Consider the following 23,085-nt stretch of genomic DNA (forward strand, 5'->3'; position numbering starts at 1 on the left):
CACCGGCAGTCATTCAGGGGATGGCGTACGCTGCTGCCATGCAGGGAAAAACATTTGATTCATTTATAAAGCGTATTCATAAGGGGACTCCTCGAGCTGAAAAAGGAGCGTGTTTCTCGTGTGGCCAGCCAGGACACATGCGTAAGAACTGTGAAGTAACTCATAAGACATTTTATAATAGCAATGCTAAGAAACCACCAGGGTTGTGTCCTCGTTGTAAAAAGGGATATCATTGGAAAAGTGACTGTAAATCGAAGTTTCATAAAGACGGATCTCCTCTAGAGCAGAAATCAAAAAACGAGCTGAGGGGCACACCCTCAGCCCCGTAAAAGAAAGAGGGATGTATAACAATAATTCAGAACAAAAAAGGCCAACAATATTCAATATTCCTCGAGCCACTCCTGACAGCGCAGGATTAGATTTAGCTGCAGGAGGAGATTATATTTTATCAAACATTGATGGAGTGCAACTAGTAAACACCTTAGTGAAAGGCCCTTTACCTCCAGGGACCTTTGGCCTTATAATAGGTAGAAGTTCTAATTATAAGAAAAATTTTGAAGTGCTTCCAGGAGTTATAGATGCAGATTATGAAGGTGAAATTAAAATAATGGTCAGACCTTTAAAAGAAACAATTCAAATACATAAGAACCAGCGAATAGCTCAATTGTTGCTTATGAAATATGTTAACACTCCAAATCCTGTATTAAAGTTGAAGAGAGGCACGGAAGGCTTTGGCTCCACTGATGTTGTGGCCTGGTGTCAGGAAATCACCCATGACAGGCCGCTTAAAAAATTATTAATCCAAGGCAGAGAATTTGAAGGCCTGCTAGACACAGGTGCTGACCGATCCTGCATAGCAGCTAGGGATTGGCCTTCTTCCTGGCCTGTAAAGCAAACGGCTTCTACCTTGGTAGGATTAGGATCAGCGAATAATGTAAAGCAAAGTTCAGCCCTGCTGAAGTGGAATTGTGAAGACAGAGAGGGAGTGTTTCAACCTTATATAATAGCTTCTCTCCCATTTTCATTATGGGGAAGAGACATTATGGAGGCTATGGGAATGCATTTAACAACTATAGATTCCCTTGAGGAGCAAAATTTTTCATAGGGGCCGCTGATGACTTGTACGCAGAAGCAATATCATGGATATCTGATGAGCCTGTGTGGATTAATCAGTGGCCCCTAACGCAAGAAAAAATACAGGCTGTAGAACAACTAGTGCAAGAGCAATTAGAGAAAGGACATTTGGAAGAATCGAATAGTCCTTGGAATACTCCAGTCTTTGTCATTAAAAAGAAATCAGGAAAATGGAGACTGCTCCAAGACTTGAGAGCTATAAATAAAACAATGCGTGATATGGGCGCCTTACAACCGGGACTCCCATCACCAACAGCGGTCCCTAGAGGGCACCACATAACTGTTATTGATCTACAGGATTGCTTCTTTACGATAAAGTTGAATCCTAAAGATTCACAGAGGTTTGCGTTTAGCATACCCTCTAGTAATTTTAAAAGGCCTTGGCAAAGATATCAGTGGAAAGTCCTACCACAAGGAATGAAAAATTCTCCTACCTTGTGTCAAAAGTTTGTAGATAAGGCAATTCTAGAAACTAGAACAAAATTTTCAAATGCTTATATAATTCATTATATGGATGACATTTTGTTGGCTCATCCTAAAAAAGAAGTACTAGAAGAAATTCTTAGGCATTTGCTTCAGCATTTGACTAAGTATGGCCTTCAGATAGCACCTGACAAAGTTCAACAAAATAGACCTATAAATTACTTAGGAAAAGTAATATATGATGAGTGCATAATGTCTCAAAAGATGCACATTAGATTGGATAAAATAAAAACATTAAATGATTTGCAAAAATTGCTAGGGAATATAAATTGGGTTAGACCTTACTTGAAAATCACAACAGGTGATTTGCATGTTTTGTATGAAGCTCTTAATGGAGACCCAAATCCTAAATCAAAAAGGAAACTAACTCCAGAAATGTTACAGGCATTGGCCTTGGTAGAAGAGAGGTTGCAGGAAGCTAAAGTCAAGCAAATAAATTATGAAAAGCAATGGGATTTTTTGATATTCCCTACCACTTATACTCCTACGGGGTGTTTGTGGCAGGAAGGTGTGTTAGAATGGATACATCTGCCTCATACACAAGTAAGAATGGTGGCTTCTTATGTTTTGTTGTGTAGTCAATTAATTATTAAAGCCAGAAATAGATCAAGAGAAATGTTTGGAAGAGAAATGCATAATATTGTGATTCCATATACTAAACAACAGTTTGAAACATTATTGCAGAATGATGATGATTGGGGTATTGCTTTATTAAATTATTTTGGAGAAATTAAATTCAATTTACCAAAGCACCCTTTAGTAAAATTTGCCAGAGAAGTACAATTTATTTTTCCAAACACTATATCTGTGGAACCTTTAAATGAGGCTATTACTATATTTACTGATGGATCTTCAAATGGAAGGTCTGTGGTCTATACACCAGACCACCCACCCATAATTCATTATAATGCAAAGTTTTCTGCTCAGCAAGCAGAAATTTATGCTGTGATATTGGCTTTAACACATTGGAAACAAAATATTAATTTGTATACAGATTCAAAGTATGTGGTTTCAATATTTCCTGCTATAGAAACAGCTTTATTGTCTGGACATTCAAAAATTATTACCTTGTTGGAACAATTACAAAAAATCATTCAAGGGCGCAAAAATAAAATTTTTATATCACATATTGCTGGACATTCCAATTTACCTGGGCCATTAGCTCATGGAAACGCTATGGCTGATTTGCTTACCAGGGAAATCTCAGTAAATAATGTCATAGAGCAGGCACAACGAAGCCATGCATTGCATCATCAAAATGCTTTAGCTCTAAAAAGAATGTTTCATATTACCAGAGAACAGGCTAGACAAATTGTTAAAGTCTGTGAACAATGTCCACTTACTCATAAGGTGCAGAAAATGGGAGTCAACCCAAGGGGCTTAAAGCCTCGAATGGTTTGGCAGATGGATGTAACCCATGTACCTGATTTTGGAAGATTGGCATATGTACATGTAACTGTGGACACTTATTCACATGCTCTCTATGCTACAGCTAGGAGTGGAGAAGCTGTTAAAGATGTCATACAGCATTTGATTGCCTGCTTCTCCTATTTGGGAACTCCTAAGAAAATTAAAACTGATAATGCTCCAGCATATACATCAACTGGTTTCAAAAAATTTTGTGAGAACTGGGAAATTGAGCATGTTACAGGAATACCTTATAATCCTCAAGGGCAAGCAATTATAGAGAGAACTCACCAAATCTTAAAAAATCAATTGTTAAGACAAAAGAAAAATCATTATTTCTCGCCTCATCAGGCTCTACATCATGCTTTATTTGTATTAAATCATTTAAACACCAATGATCAAAATCTCACTCCCATGCAAAGACATTGGGAAGAAATGCCTTTGACTAAACAGCCACAAGTACTTTGGAAGGACCTGCTTAGTGGGGTCTGGAAGGGGCCGGATGTTTTGATAACCTCGGGAAGAGGGTATGCATGTGTATTTCCACAGGATGCCTCATCACCCATCTGGATCCCAGACCGACTTATCAAGCCTTTCCAGGCGAGAAAGACAGAAAAGGAGGAGACAAAAAAGGAGGATGAAGGAGATGATGCTGGCGTTTAAGTGTTTAAACCCTTCCTCCACACAGGCAGGAGCTACAAGGGAGACAAGTCCCCCCACCTGGGGTCAACTTCAGACTCTCACTAAGAGAGCAGAAGAAGCCGTAATTTCGGCAGGAAAGGTTGTTACAGTGGAAAATATGTTTTTAGCAATGTTAACAATAATTTATTTACAGGTACCTAATGTGGAAGGAGTCAGCTAATGGACCTATATACCTGACCCTCCTATCCTACATCCTGTAGGATGGGGAGACAGTGATATTATAAAGGTTACAACTAATAATAGTTATATCTTAGGAGGTGTAGAGGATAATTCTATCCCACTGATATCAGAAATAATAAATTATGAAGGAATGTCTGATACTACTCCAATTTGTGTCACCATGTCAGGAAGGTCGCCTGCAGGGTGCCTTCCCTTAAATTATAGAACATTTTTGACTGATGCTCCTGATTATGCTGATAAGGAGCGGACAAAGCGTCTAATTTGGGAACTGGAAATGATGACGCTAGGATATAATAATTTTAATGACAAATATTTGGAAAGAAAATCGCACTTACCCGACTGTGCGCACACTTATAAAGATCCAGATCAGTTCTGGAATGCTTTTAATACTAAACCAAAATGGCTTCAATGTAGCTTTAATAAGGCCGCCGTTTTCATACCCAGTGAGTCACAAGACCAAATTCTAGATTTCTCAGTGTCAAGTCCATCTTATGATTATACTCAGTACTTAAGGAATAATTCTAAAAAATTCAATAATTATCAGCTACATACTCTAGGGGAGCCACTGCGGAGATGGTTTACTCCAGGCTGGGTGGCACCGGTGTTTATAAGCTACTCTCCCATTTACAATAAGACAGTCATTCAACCTGAATTGTTTCGACTCTTTGCGGCCTCAAACATGATTCTTTTAAAGAAGCCTAAAGAAACTACTTCTACTCCTATTGGAGTCAAAACATGCATAGAATATCCTATGGGAATCTTAGCTGGTAAACCTGAAAGTTTAGCTATAAATAGATTTGGAAGATCTTATCATATTTCATGCAAAAATTGTATATTTACAAATTGTTTAACATCAGATTTAAATAAGCAGTACTCTGTAATTATGATTCTTAAAAGACCACAATACGTAATGCTACCAGTGGATTTAAAGGATGATCCTTGGTTTGAGAATCCAGCTTTACAGACACTTAAAGAACTGCAATATTTACTGAGGCCAAAACGTTTTATCTCAACTCTAATCTTAGGAGTGAGTGCTTTGATCATGATTTTAACCTCATTAGCAATGTCAACAGTGGCTTTAGTTCAGGAAGTACAAACTGCCAATTATGTAAATGACTTAAATAAGAATGTCTCTCTAGCCTTAGCACAGCAAGAGATTATTGATAGGAAACTAGAAACAAAAGTCGATGCTCTGGAACAAGCGGTTCTCGGGCTGGGGCAGGAAATACAGAATATAAAAATCTTATTGTCCACACGCTGCCATGCCAGTTTTAAGTATATTTGTGTTACCCCTATGCCATACAATTCTTCGCTTGATTGGAACAATACTAGAAATCATCTGTTAGGTATTTGGAAGGATACAGATATTACACATAATTTGCAGCTTTTACGGTCTGAAATCACTACTATGAGCAAAGCGCATCTGGATGTGAAAAATATTAAAACTTTGGCTGATTCTTTATTGACAAGTTTAAAAGAACTTAATCCTTTCAATTGGACAAATAATATAATTGGCTTTGCAGTCATTGGAGCAATTTTATTTTTCATACTTCTCATATTTCCAATTGTCTTTCGCCTAATCTGTCGTTCTATCTCTACCATTCAAAGTGAAACCTATGCCCTTATTCTAAAAATAAAGAAAGGGGAAATGCCAAGACATCCTGCTGCCTCGGCATCTATGTGTTGAAGACGCCACTCCACATAGTTATCGGCAGAAAGCCCCGAGAAAGAGGTATCGTCTCTGGCAAAAAAATATCCCCCACTTTAGATATCCTTCATAACTATTATTCTCTTGGTATTCTTTTAACTCTCTACACGAATTGCTCTGATGATGTGAGATCAGAAATTGAGTCCGTGGAAATAAACGTCCTTGGCTCTGCTCAATAATAATAAAAACTGGCCAGTACTCAGATGCTGTGATAAGCATTCCAGCTGCAGCAATTACAAAGGGTCTCTGACCCTCACTATCACTAACTTAGGTTAAGCTATTAACTCAGGTAAGGTAGTTCAGTTTAAGGAAACTTTGTTTACCCTTGAGATCCTGCCTAGAGACAGAGAAGATAAAAATTTTGTGTGTGACTTCGAAGCAATTTAGTTGATAAACAACTTAGTTGCCCAAATACAATAGACTCAAGGAGAAAGATTGGTGACTTTTACGCCCAGTGTAAATATTCCTGAAGACAGAGAGGCTGACCGCATGGTTAATGAATATGACAAAATAAAGGACAGACGTTCTAAATATATATGTATGAAGGAAAGGAAATACCGTGTAAGAGTAAGAAAAGCATTTTTGCATGAAGAAGAGCTTATCATAAGAAAGTCCCAACCGGGAGAGAAAGGAATTAGAAAGTTAGAAGCAGGTTGCAGAGGGTTTGTGACAGAGAAATGGATTATTAAAGATGGTTAGACTTTTAATAGGCTTATTGTCTAAAGAAGAGTGTTCAGCAGTTAAGGACAATTAAAACCAAGAACTTTGTGGTGTTGTTTGTGGTAATTTGTCTGCAAAACTGTGTTGTGAGTATGCTTAAGCTTTCAGATTAAGAAGATAAGATGCCAACACCTGGAAAAACTCTATCACATCCACCTGAATCACCACATCTCCCCACACTTGCTATATGAACTGAGCCCAAAAGATGGAAAGTTCCAGGAAAGTTAAAGAAGATTCCCCGAAAAACGAAAAACCGCCAAGCCTTGGCCATGCTTGTTTATTTTGGGAAGTGGCCCCCTAGGACTGCTTATCTGCAAAGACCTTGGAAAAGAATCAGGAGTCAGAAGTCAATCTCTCTCGAAGATCAACAGCCAGCTGAAGGACTAGTTTTATTACCTTTGTTTACATGTCATTCATTATCATTTCACAGTGATTGCATTCACCCCCCTTTTCTCTTATTATTAACCTTACTGGTGAAGGGTATAAATTTCTTGGAGTTTTTGTAATAAAGTGTCATTGGTTCAAGAAGCCTTTGTCCACCTCAAATTCCTTCCCAAACGTCGTACCCAAAAACTTAGGGAATTCATAGAGGGGAAGGAATTGCTGCAGAGAGGTTTCTGCAGGACATCACCTGCCTTTTGCCCCATCTTTCTGAGGATTTGACCGGGAGCTGACAATAAGGACCCAACTGAGATTAGTCGGCAACAGCCATCATCCATCAAAGGCAGGCAGCGTGGAGCCGCGTGGAGAGACACTAACCTCAGACACTCATCCCCTCAGTGCAGATACTTGGAAAGCACACCAGCTTCTGCCCCGGAGGTTTAAAAAACAACCAAGTGGAAAAACGTGGCTTCAAAATAGAACCGGCGCTGTTTCACTGGATTCTCCTTATCACATGGGATTGCTGCCCAATTCAACAGAAACTAGCACACACTGCTGCCCACGATGTATGCATTTCTCCCGCTTCTATCCCATGGAAGATACAGGCAGTCCCTGCCCTCAGGAAGCGTATCACCCAATGCAGGAGACGCGATACTCTAGAAGTTGTGCCACTACTCTCCTGTCTGCGTCCACAGCAGACATAGCTAATCAATCACAGCATTCTTTCCTGCTGAGCTCAGAAGAGTGTGCTCAGCTCAGGGCTCCAGGAAGCTATTAAGGATAAGAATCAATTTACAAGATGAAAGCTATTTGTTATTCCTGATGCATATTTATAAAAAGATAAATAAGCATACAAGGAAGTCTTTTTTTTTTTTCTCTCTTTTTTGTGGTCCTGGGGATCAAAGCCAGGGCCACATGCCTGCTAGGCAAACCCCCTAGCATTGAGCTACAGCCCCAAAGTGGCCTTAAAAGGCTGCAGATTTGGACTGTCTGCTACAGAAGATCCTGCCAGTGTGATCAGAGAAGGCTTCCTGGAGAAGGGGCTTCAGCCCAGCATCAAGAAGGACTAATGATGGGAGAGACCGAGGCATCTCAAAGGGAGGGAATGAGAACAGCCTTGATCCAGAGGTGAGAGCACAGGGCACAGTGAGTCCCCAGAGGAAAAGGAGGGCGCGGCTGGAGAACCAGAGCTGGGAGGGAATGGCGAGGCCAGGAGTAACGCCAAGCAAGAGAGGATTTGAGTTCTAATTTATAAGCAGGAAGAACCGTTGACAGTGAGTGAGTGGGGGGACGGCGTGAGCAAATGCTGCTTTCAATAGCGCAGACAAAGCCATGATTACTCCTGCATTCCCACAACCTGGGAGGCTGAGACAGGAGGATCAAAGGTAGGAGACCAACCTCAGCAACTCGGTGAGCCCCTCAGCAACTGAGCAAGGCTATGTCCCAAAATAAAATAGGGCTGGTGGTGTAGCGCAGAGGTAGGATGTCCCTGGGTTCAGCCTTCAGTACTCCCTCCCTGCCAAACATAACTCAAATGAGCCCCAAACAAACAAACAAAAACCTCAACGCAGCAGGTGCACCTGAAGGGGAAAAAAACGAGGCGAAAGCAGCCCAGAGACCTGGTGGGAGGAGTCTAGGTGGGAGGAAGCAGGGCCAGGGCTGGGGAATGACTGCCCAGAGTCAAGGTGGGAACAGGATGGTAGGATAGCAGGAGGCTGAGTGTCAGGGAGAGGGAGTGGTCTGGGAGAGTACCCAAGGGCTACGCTCCACCCCCGGGCATCTCGGGCCTCCCCTCCCCAAGAGAAGGGCATCTGAATGTCACAGCCACAGCAGGGTTTGGGCAACACATTGGTTCCTTGTTTGACTTTCACATCTAGTCAAGAAGGAGACCTTAGGGGTCAGCCATTACAGGGCCGCTTCTACAGCGGATTCAGAGCCCATCACTACCAACCGATGTAGCTTTTCTGTCTCTTAAACAAGATGCAGACCTATGGGGTTTCCCTTCCCCATCACACGGGCCAACACTCGAGCAGTGTCCAAATGTTGACACAAAAGATCACAGACGGTGGGTCGGATCAGAGCGCTCCGCTCCGCATTGCTGTAAACATGGGATTTATTTTTCTCAGCTCATTGCAAGATCCCTGAAATGAGAGTAACAACCCCAAACTTCCTGCCCATAGGTGTCGATCTGGCAAACACGCATCAAAAGCTGCAAAATGTGCAATGCACCCCACTAGACGCTGGATCAAATGGAAAAATAAAGGCGGTCCCTAAAGGATGGAACCTTCTGCGCATAGAGGGTTTCGTCGCAGTTGGTCCTGATCTTCGCCAAATGCATTGGCACGCTGTCCCTGGCAGGCTCTCCCTGCCTTCAGGCCGCCCGTTAGGGCTGGTGATGGTCACTAGCACCGGCTGAGTGCCCCATCAACAGGGTTTTGGCAGGAATAGGGGGCACCTGCACAGCGTGCAGGTGGAGAGCTTTCTAACGAAAATATTTGCAAAGGTGTCAGAGGCCAAGGAAACCAGCAGGGTGTAGCGTGTAAAGGGCCAGGGGTGGGAGAGGTCCCTGGGGACAGGGTGGCCGAATGACAAAGGCTTGTGCCAGGAACACAGCAACCCCGCAGGGCTGGGAGGGGAACAGCGCCCCTCTCAGTCTCCTTGGGAAGCTCCACCTTATACCAAAGAGCAGGAAAGCCTGTCCATGCAGCTGGCAGGAGGGGCCGCAGCCAGGGCATGGGGGTGGCTCAAACAGGGGTGGGGAAGGGCTAAGTTGGCGCTGGGGCAGGAGGATTTGGAGACTGGTTCTGGAGCCCCAGAGGGATGATTCCAACCAGTGCTTGCTAGGTTCTGGGTATGTTGCTTAGTATATTATCTGATTTAATCCCCAACTCACAGGTGGCTGGACAGAGGTTTGAGAAGGTCCCGTCACTAGCCGGTGGCCAGGCATGGAGGAAAGGGGGTATTAGAGCTGGAACCCACAGCTCAGGGGCCTCCCCTGCTGCGCCCATTCAATGCACAAAGCCAAATCACTTTGCAATAGTCCTTTAGTGACAACTTAATTATCAATACTATTTATTAATCCAATTAACTTTGCATTTGCTGTTGCAATTAGCACGGCCTCCCCAGGAGGCCCGTCCCAGCCCCAGAGCTAGGTTTCCTCCTAGCGATGGAGGCCGCAGCCAGAGCGCCCTTCTGTGTGTTCCACGGGGTCATGGCCCTGATGTGCCTCCACCGGGGACAGCTCGTAGAGTTGCGGACATCGCCTGGGTCCCTGGCAGTGGCCTCAACTCACTTGTCTATAGACTCCAAGCTGCCATCCAGTCAGTCACCAGCTGCCCACTGCGAGTACTCCTGTCAGGTCCTCCAGGGCCTCTCGAGGCCTTGCACCCACCCATCATGGAAAACACAGGGAGATGGCTTTGAGACCTACCAAGCACGGGGCCTGGAAAAGTAGGCCCTTTGCCTGCAGCTATAGAGAGGCGCTGAAGCTTTGGGGAAGACGACAGCCATAGCATGCAACATATGTAAAGAACAGAATAGCAGGTGCCAACCTGCTATTGCAGGTAGAGTGGAGCAAGGATGGCTGCATACACCTGGCCTCTCCTGTAATCACGAGCCTTGCAGTGTCTTCACAGGCTCGCCAGCCAGGGGGGTTCATTTCAACAACACTCAGCAGATGCCACAGGTCTGTTAAAAGCTTTCCAGGGATTAATAAATATTTTAAGAATCTTGTTGTGTGTGTGTGGGGGGGATACTGGGGATGGAACCCAAGGCCTTACACATGCTGGTCAAGTGCTCGACCACTGAGCTATATTCTCACTCCTGATAAATATTTTTTAAATGAGAGTTTGAACTCAATAGCACAAACCCAAATAATCCTATTTAAAAATGGCAAACACTGGAATAGACATTTCTCAAAAGAGACCATACACACACCAACAGGTTTGTGAAAGCTGCTCAGAGTCACTAATCAAAAGCTAGTGCACACCTGGAATCCCAGTTCTTGGGAGGCTGAGCCAGGAGGGTTACCTTGGAAACTTAGCGAGACTCCTAGCTACCTAGTGAGACCCTGTTTCCAAATAAAAATTAAAATAGGGTTGGAAGGTAGAATGCCCCTGGATTCAATCCCTAACACCACACACACACACACACACACACACACACACACACTCACACGCACCAGGATTCCTCATGCCAGTTATCAACAAAGCAAAAGGCATCAAGGGTCAGAAAGAAGAGAACCTTTACACTTTGTAGATGAGAATGCAAGTTGGTACAGCCTCAAAAAGTAAAAAATAGAAGTACCATATGATGGAGCAGCCCTGCTCCCGGGTGTGTATCACAGGGGGGGGGGAAATCCGTATGTTGAAGAGACAGCTGCACGCCCACATCTCCTGCAGCACTGCTCGCAATAGCCAGGATTAAGATCAACCTAAAGTTCCACTATGGATTAGTAGATAAAGAACTTGTGGAATATATGCGCATTGGAATACTACCCAGCCATCAAAAAGATAAATCCTCATTCCATACGTGGATCGACCTGGAGGACCTTAGGTTGTAAGACGAGCACAGAAAGACAAATGCTACATGATTTCACTCATATGTGGAATAAAAAAAAAGTTACCTTTGCAGAGGTAAAGAGTCAGTGATTACAGAGGCCGAGGAGGGGAAGAGGAGGGGAGAGGGGAGAATAAGGGATGGTGTTCAGCTGCACAGCACAGTGACTGCAGCCAGCTATGATGTGTGCGTGTGCGTGTGTGTGTGTGTGTGTGTGTGTATGTGTGTGTATGTATATGCGTATATGTGTGTGTGTGTGTGTGTGTGTGTGTATAGGTATATATAAAAGCTTGCCAGGCGTGGTGGTGCACACTTGTAATCCCCGCAATTGAGAGGCTGAGACAGGAGGACTGCACAGGTTCGAAGCCAGCCTCAGCTGGCTTAAGAGACCCTATTTCCAAATAAAAAATATAAAATAGGTCTGGGAATGTAACCTGGAGGTAGAAAGCCCCTGGGTTCCATCCCCAGTACCACCAATAAATAAATAAATATAAAAATAAAAAATAAAAAAGCTAGAAGTTAGGTTTATGAATGCTCTTGCCGCAAAGAAATAAGTGTATGGGGTGATGGGCATGCTAATCACCCTGATCTGATCATTTCACAATGTATGCATATATGAAAACATCACATCGGAGCACACCTGGAATCCCAGTTCTTGGGAGGCTGAGCCAGGAGGATTACCTTAGTAACTTAGTGAGACTCTTAGCAACCTAGCGAGACCCTGTTTCCAAATAAAAATTAAAATAGGGTTGGAAGGTAGAATGCCCCTGGATTCAATCCCTAACACCACACACACACACACACACACACACACACACACACACACACGTCACACTGTATCCCATAAATAGAATTATTGTGAATGCAAAAGAAAAAGGAATTCCTACCTCATGCAGAGAAAATCATATTAGATATTAGCAATTATTTATTCACTATAAATTCACTTGCTGTGTTACTTTTGCTCACATGTTAATTTCATAAAGACTCCTTAAACATTTCAGGACTATTGGTCAGAATAAATGCATGAGAATAATTTTAAAAAATCAGAGTTGAGATTTTTCTTAAAGCAGGAAAAGCTTAGAAAATGCCATGATGAGACACACGTTGCACCCACGAGGGTGGCTGCACCCAAAAAAAGGAAGGAAGCTAGTTGACAGATGGCCAGGAGCTGGAGGACTGGGCCTGGAACACGGTGGCTTGATGGGAAACGGGGCCTCGGGGGACAGTCTGGCAGCGCCTCATGAAGTCAAACACAGTTACAATATGACCTGGCAACTCAGCTCTCAGGTACGGACCAGGAAGAACCGAGAGCAGGTATTCAAACAAAGCTGGTGTTAGAAGGTACCAGCTGCGCCACGTACAATCGCCGCAGGGTGGAAGCGACCGGCCGACTGCCCGGCAGCTGGAGAGGACGCGGCGAGGTGGACGCGCACTCGGGCTTCTCAGCTGTGAGTGCGAGCAAGGCAGGTACCGCCCCGCACAGGTGAGCCTTGCAAGCCTGGCCAGACACTCAAGGATGCGTCCTGCAGGATGCGAGGTGTCCACAGCCGAAGAATCCTTAAAGACAGGAGGGAGATTAGTGCTCGCCAGGGCAGGGAGGAGGGGCGATGGGCAGCGACTGCTCAATGGTTGGGGATTTTGTTTTGGAAGGAAAACTAAGAGAGGAAGATCATGGGTTTGTTTCCAAATTTTAAAAAAGTATAAAATATGTCTGGGAGTGTATCCCGGAGGTAGAAGGCTTTTTTTTTTTTTTTTGGTGGTACTGGGGTTCCTGGAAGCCCTTCTGCTTTTGGTCTACACTCCCAGACCCTATTTTATATTTTGAAACAGAGTCTCTTAAGCCAGTGCGGCTGGCTTCGAACCTGCGTGATCCTCCTGTCCCCCCTCCCAAGTGCAGGGATTACAAGCGTGCGCCACCACGCCCGGCAAGAAGGGTTTACAGGAACCCCAGTACCACCAAATAATAAATAAATAAATAAATAAATAAATAAATAAATAAATAAATAAAATATAGAGCTGGGGGTGTAGCTCGGAGGTAGAATGCCCCTGGGTTCCATCCCCAGTACCACACACACACACACACACACACACACACACACACACACATCAAAAATAAATAAATAAATAAATAAATAAATAAATATAAAGCAAGCTGTTGGATGTGGTGGACGCACACCTGTAATCCCAGAACTGGGAACACTAAGAGAGGAAGATCATGGGTTTGAGACCAGCCTCAGCAACTTAGCGAGACCCTGTTTAAAAAAAAAAAAATGGGGCTAGCCGGGCGTGGTGGCGCATGCTTGCAATCCCAGCATTTGGGAGCCTGAGGCAGGAGGATCGCAGTTCGTAGCCAGCCTCAGCTACTTAGTGAGGCCCTTTGCAACTCAGTGAGACCCTGTTTCAAAATATAGTATTAAAAAATAGGGCTGGGGTTGTAGCTCGGAGGTAGAATGTTCCTGGGTTCTATCCCTAGTACCAAAAAAAAAAAAAAAAGATGGGGCTTGGAGTACTGGGGGTATAGAGCTCAGAGGTAGAATGCCGTTGGACTCAATTCTTAGAAGAAGGAAGAAAATAAGAAAGAAAAGAAGCTTGGTGGTCCTGAACACAGGTGGCAGCTGGGGGGCACTGCTCCTGGGTATGGGGTGATGGCCACACAGTGAGGGTGGGAAGGGCTGGTCCTGACGTCTCCCATTGGCCGCTGACTCCCGTTGCTCAGTCTGTCCTTATCTTTTCTCCGCTTTGTCTTCTGGGTCTGATGCTTCCCCTCTTCTGGTCTCTTCTCTTCCTTCTCTTGCCTTGAGCTCCTCTGATTGCTCTTCTGGCTCTTTCACTGTGACCCAACGGCCTCCTGATTCTTCCTCCTGCACCTCAGGTGGTTGATTGTAACCTGGTTAGTATCTAAAACTCTTCAAAAAATGTAGCAATGTTTTCTGCTGCAGTTACTAAAAGGTGCTGGAGAACCATCAATCCAAGAAGAGAAGAGCCACACACCTGAGTTATCCACATGGTGAACCAAGAGGAGACCTGACGGGAGGGGAGGAGATGGCCGCCGCTGGAAGGGGCTGAAGGACACAGACATACCGGGCTCCTCTGTGAGTGTTCTGAAGGGCCTAGCGTTTCCAGTGGGTGTGCACTCATCTCCTGAAATAATCTATGCTAATTTCTTGGTGAAAGATGCATACTGTCTTCTCTGTTGCTAAGCAACCAGCCCAAACATGTTTACTGTGTGAAATATCTCTGGAGTGTCTGAAGCCGCACCCAGGCCCGCAGGGCAGTGGACACAGAGGTGCTGAAGCAACCCAAGGCATCAGGAAGGGTTTCTGGTGCTGCCCTGGGAAGATGTATATTTGTAGACATTTGCACATCTCTCTGGGGAACACAGTGGCTTAAATAAAATTTGGACTATTTTTCTCTGCTATGCTCCAGCCAAGTGATGAAAAATGTGGGCTCTGGAACAGGACTTCCTAAATTTGATTCCCAGCTCTGAATACGTTATCTAAGCTTCTGCGCTCCATTTTCCTCATCTATGAAATGGAAATAATAAATACCCATATTTCATAGAGCCACTGTGAGAATTAAAATTAATATGGTTAAGATGCTAAGGCTAGTGACTGGCATAGAGAGAGAACTAGATGACTGCTAGCTATCTTATCACGTATTTATCGCTCTATAGAAACCAGTTGCTGTAGTTGTTTACGTGAAAGAAACATTTATCGGTCAGGAGATCAGCTAATAGTGAGCTGAAGAATGAATCTTTTACAAGGCTGAGAACTGGGCTGGGGGAGTAGCTCAGCGGTAGAGTGTATGTGAGCATGTGAAGGGCCCTGGGTTCAAATCATAGCAACACACACACACACACACACACACACACACACACAAAGACACAAAACAAAACAAAACAAAAATCTCCCTAAAAATAATAACAACTAAAAGACAGAGACTCCATAGAGCCCAGACCTTATGGCAGTGAAGAGCCCAATCAGTTCCAGGAGTGGGGTTAGCAATTCCTGGGCCCTCCTCTGGCCACCGCAGAGTCACTACCCTGAACTGCAGAGAGCTGTCCTTGGGGCAGAAGGTGGGACGGCCCCTCCCCACCGCTGCCCCGGGCTCCCTGAATTTCATCTGCCACGCAGCACTATGGCACACTTCACGCAGCCGCCTGTTCATTGTCTGTCTCCCCGCTGATCAGGAAAAGCATATGTCTGTCTTTTCACTGCCGTATCTCAGGGCTAGCGAGTGCTCATTAACCTTTAATGAGTGAATTGGTTAACATGACATTCAGCACCTGTGTCTTCCCCAGCCTCATTCATACAAAGATAATGAAGATGAAGCGTCTGAGGGCGCTGTCCTAGAGCTCTGAGGACGAGGGGAGCAGGTGGGAGGTGACTAGGGGCCCACGGATGGTGCCTAGGCTCCGATCCCAAGAGAAGACTTTTGTGCAGCAGGACAAACAGCAGAGAACAGACAGGGTCTGGAAAGTGGTTTGCAAGAGACCACAAAGAGAAGGGCCTCACTAAGTAGTTGAGGCTGTCCTCAAACCCACGATCCTTCTGTCTCAGCCTTCTAAGTACTGGGATTACAAGCATGCACCACCACGCCCAGCTAATATGATAGGTGTGTTGCTGGTGTTGTTGTTGTTTTGTCTGGGAAGGGAACCCAGGGGCATTCAACCTCTGAGCTACACCCCTGCCCTATTTTTTATTCTTTATTTTGAAACAGGGTCTTACAGAGTTGCAGAGGGCTTCACTAAGTAGCTGAGGCTGTCTGCGAACCACGATCCTCCAGGTCTCAGCCTCCCGAATGCTGGGATTACAAGTGTGCACCACCACACCCAGATAATATGATAGGTTTTAATAAGACCCCTACTGGTATATTACTATGTGAACATCCACAGATCATACATGTAGAGCTGGGTGCACATTCATAGAGTGACCACGCTCACGTGCCCTGCAGCCACATCTATAGGTGGGGGGGGGGGAGCAAAGCCCAGACAGCCCTGCTCAGCACTGTGGCTGCTGGCCTCCTGGGAGGCACCACAGACTCGCTGGGCCTGGTTCAAGTCTCATGCAAACAGATCCTCCTTCTTGATAGGATATGCTCTCTCTGCTATTCAATGTTAGGTACCATATGATGATTTTGAAGATACTGAAGGGCTACCACAAAGCCAACTTCACATCAGATGTTTCAGGATACAAGAAAAGTGAAGGGCAAACTCCTGACCTTGAGAGAGGAAATAACTCCACTACAGATACCTTGTTTAAGACAAACTTGGCACATTTATTTCCTAAAGGCTGGGAATCGACCCACTAGGGTTCCATGGAAAGCCACTTTGCGGTTCCCATTCTGCTGGAAGGATGGGGTCATTTAACTTGGCGGCATGTGGCAGTGGCAGCAGAGGGTTTGGACAGATGACCCACAGTGACCTCTGCTGAAGCCTAACCCGGTCAGCTTGGAGGTCTTGGAGGCCCCCGGGTCCCCTGGGGACATTCCCAGGCATTTGAAAAAGATGGCGCTCAAAATCACAACAAGGCACATGCCTTGTGGAAAGCTTTCTGAAAGCGGGGAGTTGGGTGCTGGGGTCCCAAGCGGCAGGAGCGGGCAGGTCTCTGCTCGCTCTCCAGTTCTTGACCAGGCGTAGGACTTCCTCGGAAAGGACCCCGGGCGGCTGAGGGGCAGCCTGACAGACAAGAGGGAGGAGAAGACTCCGGAGTGGAAGCCCGGGGCCTGGCTGCCGCTCACATATAAATGGAGAAGCGGCAGCGGAGGGAGGGAATCACCCTCGTGCAGGCTTCCTGCTTCTTTCCTTGCTCAAGCCGCCAGCTCCCTGCAGAGTAACCAAGCTTCCTGAGCTGGGCTAACGACAGGAAGGGCCCAGGCGGTCTTGCCAGACCAGGAGTGGGGGTGTCGTAAGAATGCATTCCTTGCATCCCCAATGGCTGTCTGCGGTGAGGCAGAGGACTGTCCGAGAAGGCAGGGTCAAGGGTCCAGAGTGTGTGTTTCAGGATGGCACGAAAGCATGGCTGAAGCCAGCTAAGGGCTTGGAAAAGGTCGAATGACCACGACCTTCCACCCTCTGCCACCGAGCAGGCTCCCAGCCTGTGGTGTCCGCGGTTCCTCCAGCTGCCCGGAGAAGCTCATGGACGCATCCTCTGAATGTTTGAAAAGGCAGAAAATAAAAAAAAAAAAGTAGAAAGCTACAAAGGAATGTCTGATAAAACCAACTGGGGAAATAGCTACATGTGTGCCTTTTTTTTATTAATGCATTAAATAACAGGATCTAGTGGGCACTTCGGTAAGTACCCTGCTGTAGAATGAGAGTGAACGTACGCAGTGCTGGGAAGAATCCGCAACCGCCGTAATGTGTTCCAGAACCATCTATGAGTTCCCCTGGGGACTACCTCGCAGGCATTAGTAATACTACTGTGGTTTGTTGCTTCTATTCGTACTTATAGGATATGTGAAGTTTCAGTTAGAGGTAGGTGTAATTTTTTTACTCCTATCAGAGACCACAGCCCCCTTAAGCTCTCTCTGTAGACTCCCTGGCAGTGTCAGAGCACCTGGGAAAACGCAGTTCTTTTCAGAGTCACTACAAACTTCACCTTGATGCAAAAAAATCAGATGTCCAGGCCCGGCTTTTGGACTCAAGGCATGTTTCCAGTTAGATATGGAGATGCAGGAAGTGACTCTGCACCCTACAGACCCCCCCAGGTCTCAGCGGAATGTGGTAAGCCTCAGAAACCTCTTCTGGGGCCACAGACATCTAGAACCCTGTTCCCCAGCCCCACGCCATGGCTCTCTGAGGACACAGACATCTAGAACCCAGTTTCCCAGCCCCATGCCACGGCTCTCTCCGAGGACAGACATCTAGAACCCAGTTCTCCATCCCCACGCCATGGCTCTCCGAGGACACAGACATCTAGAACCCTGTTCCCCAGCCCCACGCCATGGCTCTCCGAGGACAGACATCTAGAACCCAGTTCCCCAGCCCCACACCATGGCTCTCCGAGGACACAGACATCTAGAACCCAGTTCCCCAGCCCCGCCACGGCTCTCTCCAAGGACAGACATCTAGAACCCAGTTCCCCAGCCCCACGCCACGGCTCTCCGAGGACACAGACTTCTAGAACCCTGTTCCCCAGCCCCACGCCATGGCTCTCTGAGGACACAGACATCTAGAACCCTGTTCCTCAGCCCCACACCATGGCTCTCTGAGGAGCATCCTCAGAGACAGGCACCCGGCCCTGCTGCCGCCTGCTGCTGTGGCTCACCTGCCTCCACTTGCTTTGAGATCAGCTGTGTTGTCTTGCTTCGACTTACCTTACTTGGTTCAGTGGCTGAATGAAGCTGAGCCACTGTGACCCCTCACTCAGCTTTACCACCTGAACCCCAAAGGTTGGGCCCCTTGCAGCCCGATTCCTTACCCTCCAAGGTATGGCTCCAATACCCACCCACATGGGAACAGATAACTCAGATGCTAATCACAGCCGGCTGGAGGCTGGGAGGCCTGTATTGCCAACAACTTCCTATTGGACAGGCACTGAAGAGGTGCTGGGAATAAATATTATGCCGGAAAGAAAGATCTTCTCCACCCACTTGTAACAGGGGCCGTGAAAGAATTGGGAAGAAAGGATATGGGAGGGGATAAAGGAGGGATGTTTTGTGTCCTGTGACAGTAGGCAAAATCCTCCCTGAGGTGACATTTAAATAGAAAGAGACCTAAGGGGTGCACAGCCATCTGTGGGAAAGGCCGTGGGGAGAGGGGAGGGGAGGAAAGAGCGTGGTGTCTTGTGAAGATGATAAATTCAGGGGGAGCCAGGCAGGTGTGCACACTGCTAATCCCAGTACTTGGGGGACTGAAACAAGAGGACCGCAGGTGAGAGTCGAGCCTCAGCAAGTCAGCAAGGCCCTCAGCAAGACCCTATTTCAAAAAATAAATAAAATAGGGCTGAGGACATAGTTCAGGGGTAGAATGCTCCTGAGTTCAGTTCCAGTGCCCATCAATCAGCAATCCCTCCATCCCTCCAGGGGGCTGAGACTGCGGGTGGAGGAGCCTGGCCTGGGCTTGGCTGGAGAGGCATCACCTCCGGATCCCTTAGGCAAGCCCAGACTCCAAAATCAGCTCAGCTCAGGAGAGCTGGGCTCTGGCTCCTCTAACTGTGTGCCTTTGGGAAAGCCACTCGTCCTCTCTGAACTTGTTTCCCGATCTTTAAGTTGGATCATCACATAGCTGGGCTGTTAAAGGCATTAATGAGTGCAAAGCAGCCGGGCGCGGTGGCGCACACTTGTAATCCCAGCATTCGGGAGGCTGAGACCGGAAGATCACGGTTCAAGGACAGCCTCAGCTACTTAGTGAGGCCCTCTGTAACTTAGTGAGACCTTGTTTCAAAATAAAGACTAAAAAATAGGGCTGGGGGGTGTAGCTTGGAGGTAGAATGCCCCTGGGTTCCATCCCCAGCACCCCCCCCCCAAAAAAAAAAGTGCAAAGCAGTTGGAACAGTTCCTGGCGCAGAGAGCCACGGTTTGCTGTGACTTATTTTAACAAGACCTTGTGGAGGATTTTAAGCAGGGGAGAGAGATCTCACCACTCTTCGTACCCCACTAAAACTCAGGAGACAGGTTGGCAACGAAAAAGCAAACAAACAAACAAACAAACAAACAGGTTTTACTCAGAGTTGGCTCTGAGGAAGATGGAGACCTTTTACCTTCTCGGGTCTCCATCTTCAGGGACCTGGGGGCATGGGAAGCTTTTATAAGAGAAGTGGGGGCCTGGGGACAAAAGGAGCTTAGTCTGCACATGCAGATTTAGCTGGGCTCTGTTAGTCGCACCAAGTCCCCGTCTCCGGCTCCCCAGCCCTCACCACCAGGGCGCAGCCCCTCCACCTCCATCCTCAGCGCTCAGAAGTTAAACTACTTGAAGCTTTTCATTGTATGGGGTACTGTTTCAAGGCAATACGGCTCGCTGCAATGGATGACCAGGCGTGGTGCGGGCTACTGGTCATCAGTAAGACAAAGGGTTGGACCGGTCCTGGGGGTCACTGACTCCAGCTGCTCCCAGAGGGAGCCTCTGGGAAGGGCAGGGGACAGTGCCCGGGGAGGCACCAGGCGGCGGGGTGGCCATCCCTCAGGTGTCCTGAGCAGGAGAGAAGGCTGAGAGGCAGCTGGTCCCCAGCAAATCCAACCCTAACCAGCAGGGACCCCATGATTCCCATTTCCAGACCATTCCAGGATGACAGCCCAGGGATCGGGATTGGGTTGAGCCAGCATCAGTGTCACTGCCCTTGCTTCTTAAGTGCTTCAAGGACAGGGGCCACTTTCTATCCACTCTCCCTGTACAGTGACGGACACAGGCCCCACACATCTGGGGTCTGGAAGCTTTTGAATAATTGATTGGAAAAAGGAAGATGGAGTCACGGCAGACCCGCTGCTCCCAGACTGGGAGCCATCTGTGAGGAGTCCAGAGGGCCTGAGGAGGTCATTTAACTCACCCTGCCCTGGGGCTGCTTCCAGCAGCGCTCAAACAAGACACTTCTCTGTTCTTTGGGGGGCACTCTGTGCACCCCGCTGGAGAAGACATCCTGGAGGTCACCCTGATGCAGGGAGATTTCCAACCCCCCTCCCAGACCCTGGTGGGCACAGCACAGCTTCCTGTCCACGGGAGAAGCACAGGGAGGGGCAGAGCTGGGAGGGGAGCCCGGAGGAGCTCAGAGACAGCTGGGCAGGCTGGGGGAGGGCCATGGGCAGGGGTCCTGGGCTCCTCCCCATTCAGCTGCCTCTCCACACCCGGGGGAATGCTGTCCTGCCCACCGGCTTGCCAGCTGGGGACCGGAGCAAATTGGTGGGAGGGGGTGCAGCAGTCAGCGCCCATTTCCTTCTAGGCTGTGCCAATGTTTGCCCCCAACCAACCCCACCAGCCCCCCTCTCCCTGATCCTGGACTCTTCTCCAGGGACCCCCTGAACATTCCCTAACCCTACAGCCCTGATCCCAGCCCCCTCCCACATTCCCTTCCCCTTCCTCCAGCCACCCCCCCCCACGATCTCCTCCCGGCCCCCATTCGTATCAAATTCCCCTCCTCTTTATCCCTCGCTGCAGCCCCCGCCCTTCACTTCATACCCCTCACCCCCTAACTACCCTCCGCCTCCCTCCCCCAACGCTCCAAGCCTCTGGACCCCTCGATCACGTCCGCCGCCCCCTGCCCACCAAGCTCAGTCAGGTTAGGAGATCCGAGGCTGGTCCCTGCCGGGTCCGCTGCAGCCCGGAGACCCCGCGACCCCGCCCCGCCCGCGCTCACCTGTTGGGCCGCCCGGAGCACGCCCGGCCTCGCCTTCTCGGGGTCGGGCTCCCGATCCCGCGGCAGGGCCCCCTTCTTGGGGTGCATGTGCCGGCACAGGCAGGTGACCCCGCACAGCGCGAGGATGCTGGTGGCGGTGCCCAGCGTGGCGCCCAGCGCGATCACAGGCACCGACAGCACCATGGTGCCCGCTCCCCGCGCCCGCCGCCAGGCAGCTGCTGTCCCCCGGAGCCCGCAGCTCGCCCGCCGCTGGAGGGGCGGGAGCCAGCCGGGGAGGGAGGGAGGACGGCGGCGAGGACGTCAGAGGAGGAGGCTGCCCGAGCGGAGCAGCGCCGCAGCCAGCCACCCCCTCCCGCCCGCCGGCACGTGACCCGACCCCCCACCCGCGGAGCCCGAGCCTTCCGGGTGGGAGCCTGGGGTTGTGTCCGGCCATCCTGGGGCTCGCTGCGCGCGGAGGCAGCTGGACCCAGAGCGCTGGAGCTCGCAGAGGTCGCGCGTTAGCCCAGGACTCAGGATTGCACCCCAGGTCTGCGTGGCAGGTCACTACTGCTCGCTGCCTCTCCCCACCCGGGGCCTGGCAGGGAGCCTGTAAACCTGAGTCTCCCGAGCTTTGCAAACACTCAGGCACACAGAGTCCCGAGACGTCCATCTCCGGGAGGCCTCCTATCCAGCAGAGAAACTGGTAGCAGGCAGGGGGGCAGATGCCATCTGTGTCTGACTTGAAGCTGTCCTGGTGTCCTGGCGAAATGGCCCCAGCGCCTCACCCTGGCTTACCCCAGACGAGGCCGTGGATCTCACCTCCGCCTGCCTGTGCAGATGGAGGCCGAGAGGCGTGGGTCCTCCTGAACGCATTTGTGTGGATTCCAAGTCCACACCCATAAAGAAGGAGCATCACAGCAGCTGGGACAGCTTGATGGGGATAGACGTGCACCCAGAGTGCAGGGAAACTGGACTCCTGGGTAAGAGGAGTCTCAGAAAACAGCCATCTCTCCATGCCTTTCTTTATGTGGAGTGTTTGATTCCACAGACAGGGGCTCTGAGCTGATTGTGTTCTGGGCATGCTGGGCACCTGTGAGAAGGGCTAGAGGGGGTTTTATCTGAAAATTCGATGATTATGCATCCGTGCTCTCCTCAGGCAGATCTTTTCTGCTAAACTGCAGGTACCAGTGTCCGCTGGTTCATTTCCCAGGCCCTGCATCTTCAGGGTGTCAGTTACCTGCAACTGCATAAGACCCACCCAGGATTTAGTGCTTAGAACAGTTATTGTTCCGCTTAGCATTATATTGTGGGCTGACTGGGCTCAGCTGGGTGAGGCCTTTGGGGACTGTGGTCGTCCGGGGCCAGCTGGGCCAAGCTGCGTCCTGCCTCGCTCACCTCTGGGATGAGCAGTTGTGCAGGCAGTGACCGCACAATCAGCCCGTGCGCCTCAGGTCTCCCCCACGTGGCTCCATGCCTGGAACATCTCGTGGCGTGGGGACCAGGATCCCAGAAGAAGGAAGCAAACTCTGCCAGCCCTCTTAAGGC

At 48.3% G+C, this 23,085-nt stretch overlaps 1 protein-coding gene across 1 annotated transcript in view; it reads right to left on the reverse strand.

Annotated features, from left to right (window-relative positions):
- Positions 1-21,744, reverse strand: part of SYT13 (synaptotagmin 13) — a gene marked incomplete at both ends in the record, with an annotated part of 55,191 nt that extends 33,447 nt beyond the window's left edge. The window contains one exon of the mRNA XM_080693124.1: positions 21,562-21,744. Coding sequence (XP_080549250.1) covers positions 21,562-21,744 — 183 coding nt within the window. The remainder of the gene's footprint in view (positions 1-21,561) is intronic.
- Between the last annotated feature and the right edge of the window lie 1,341 nt (positions 21,745-23,085).

Source organism: Muscardinus avellanarius, assembly GCF_963383645.1.
Source record: "Muscardinus avellanarius genome assembly, chromosome: 1".
Classification (NCBI taxonomy): Eukaryota; Metazoa; Chordata; class Mammalia; order Rodentia; family Gliridae; genus Muscardinus; species Muscardinus avellanarius.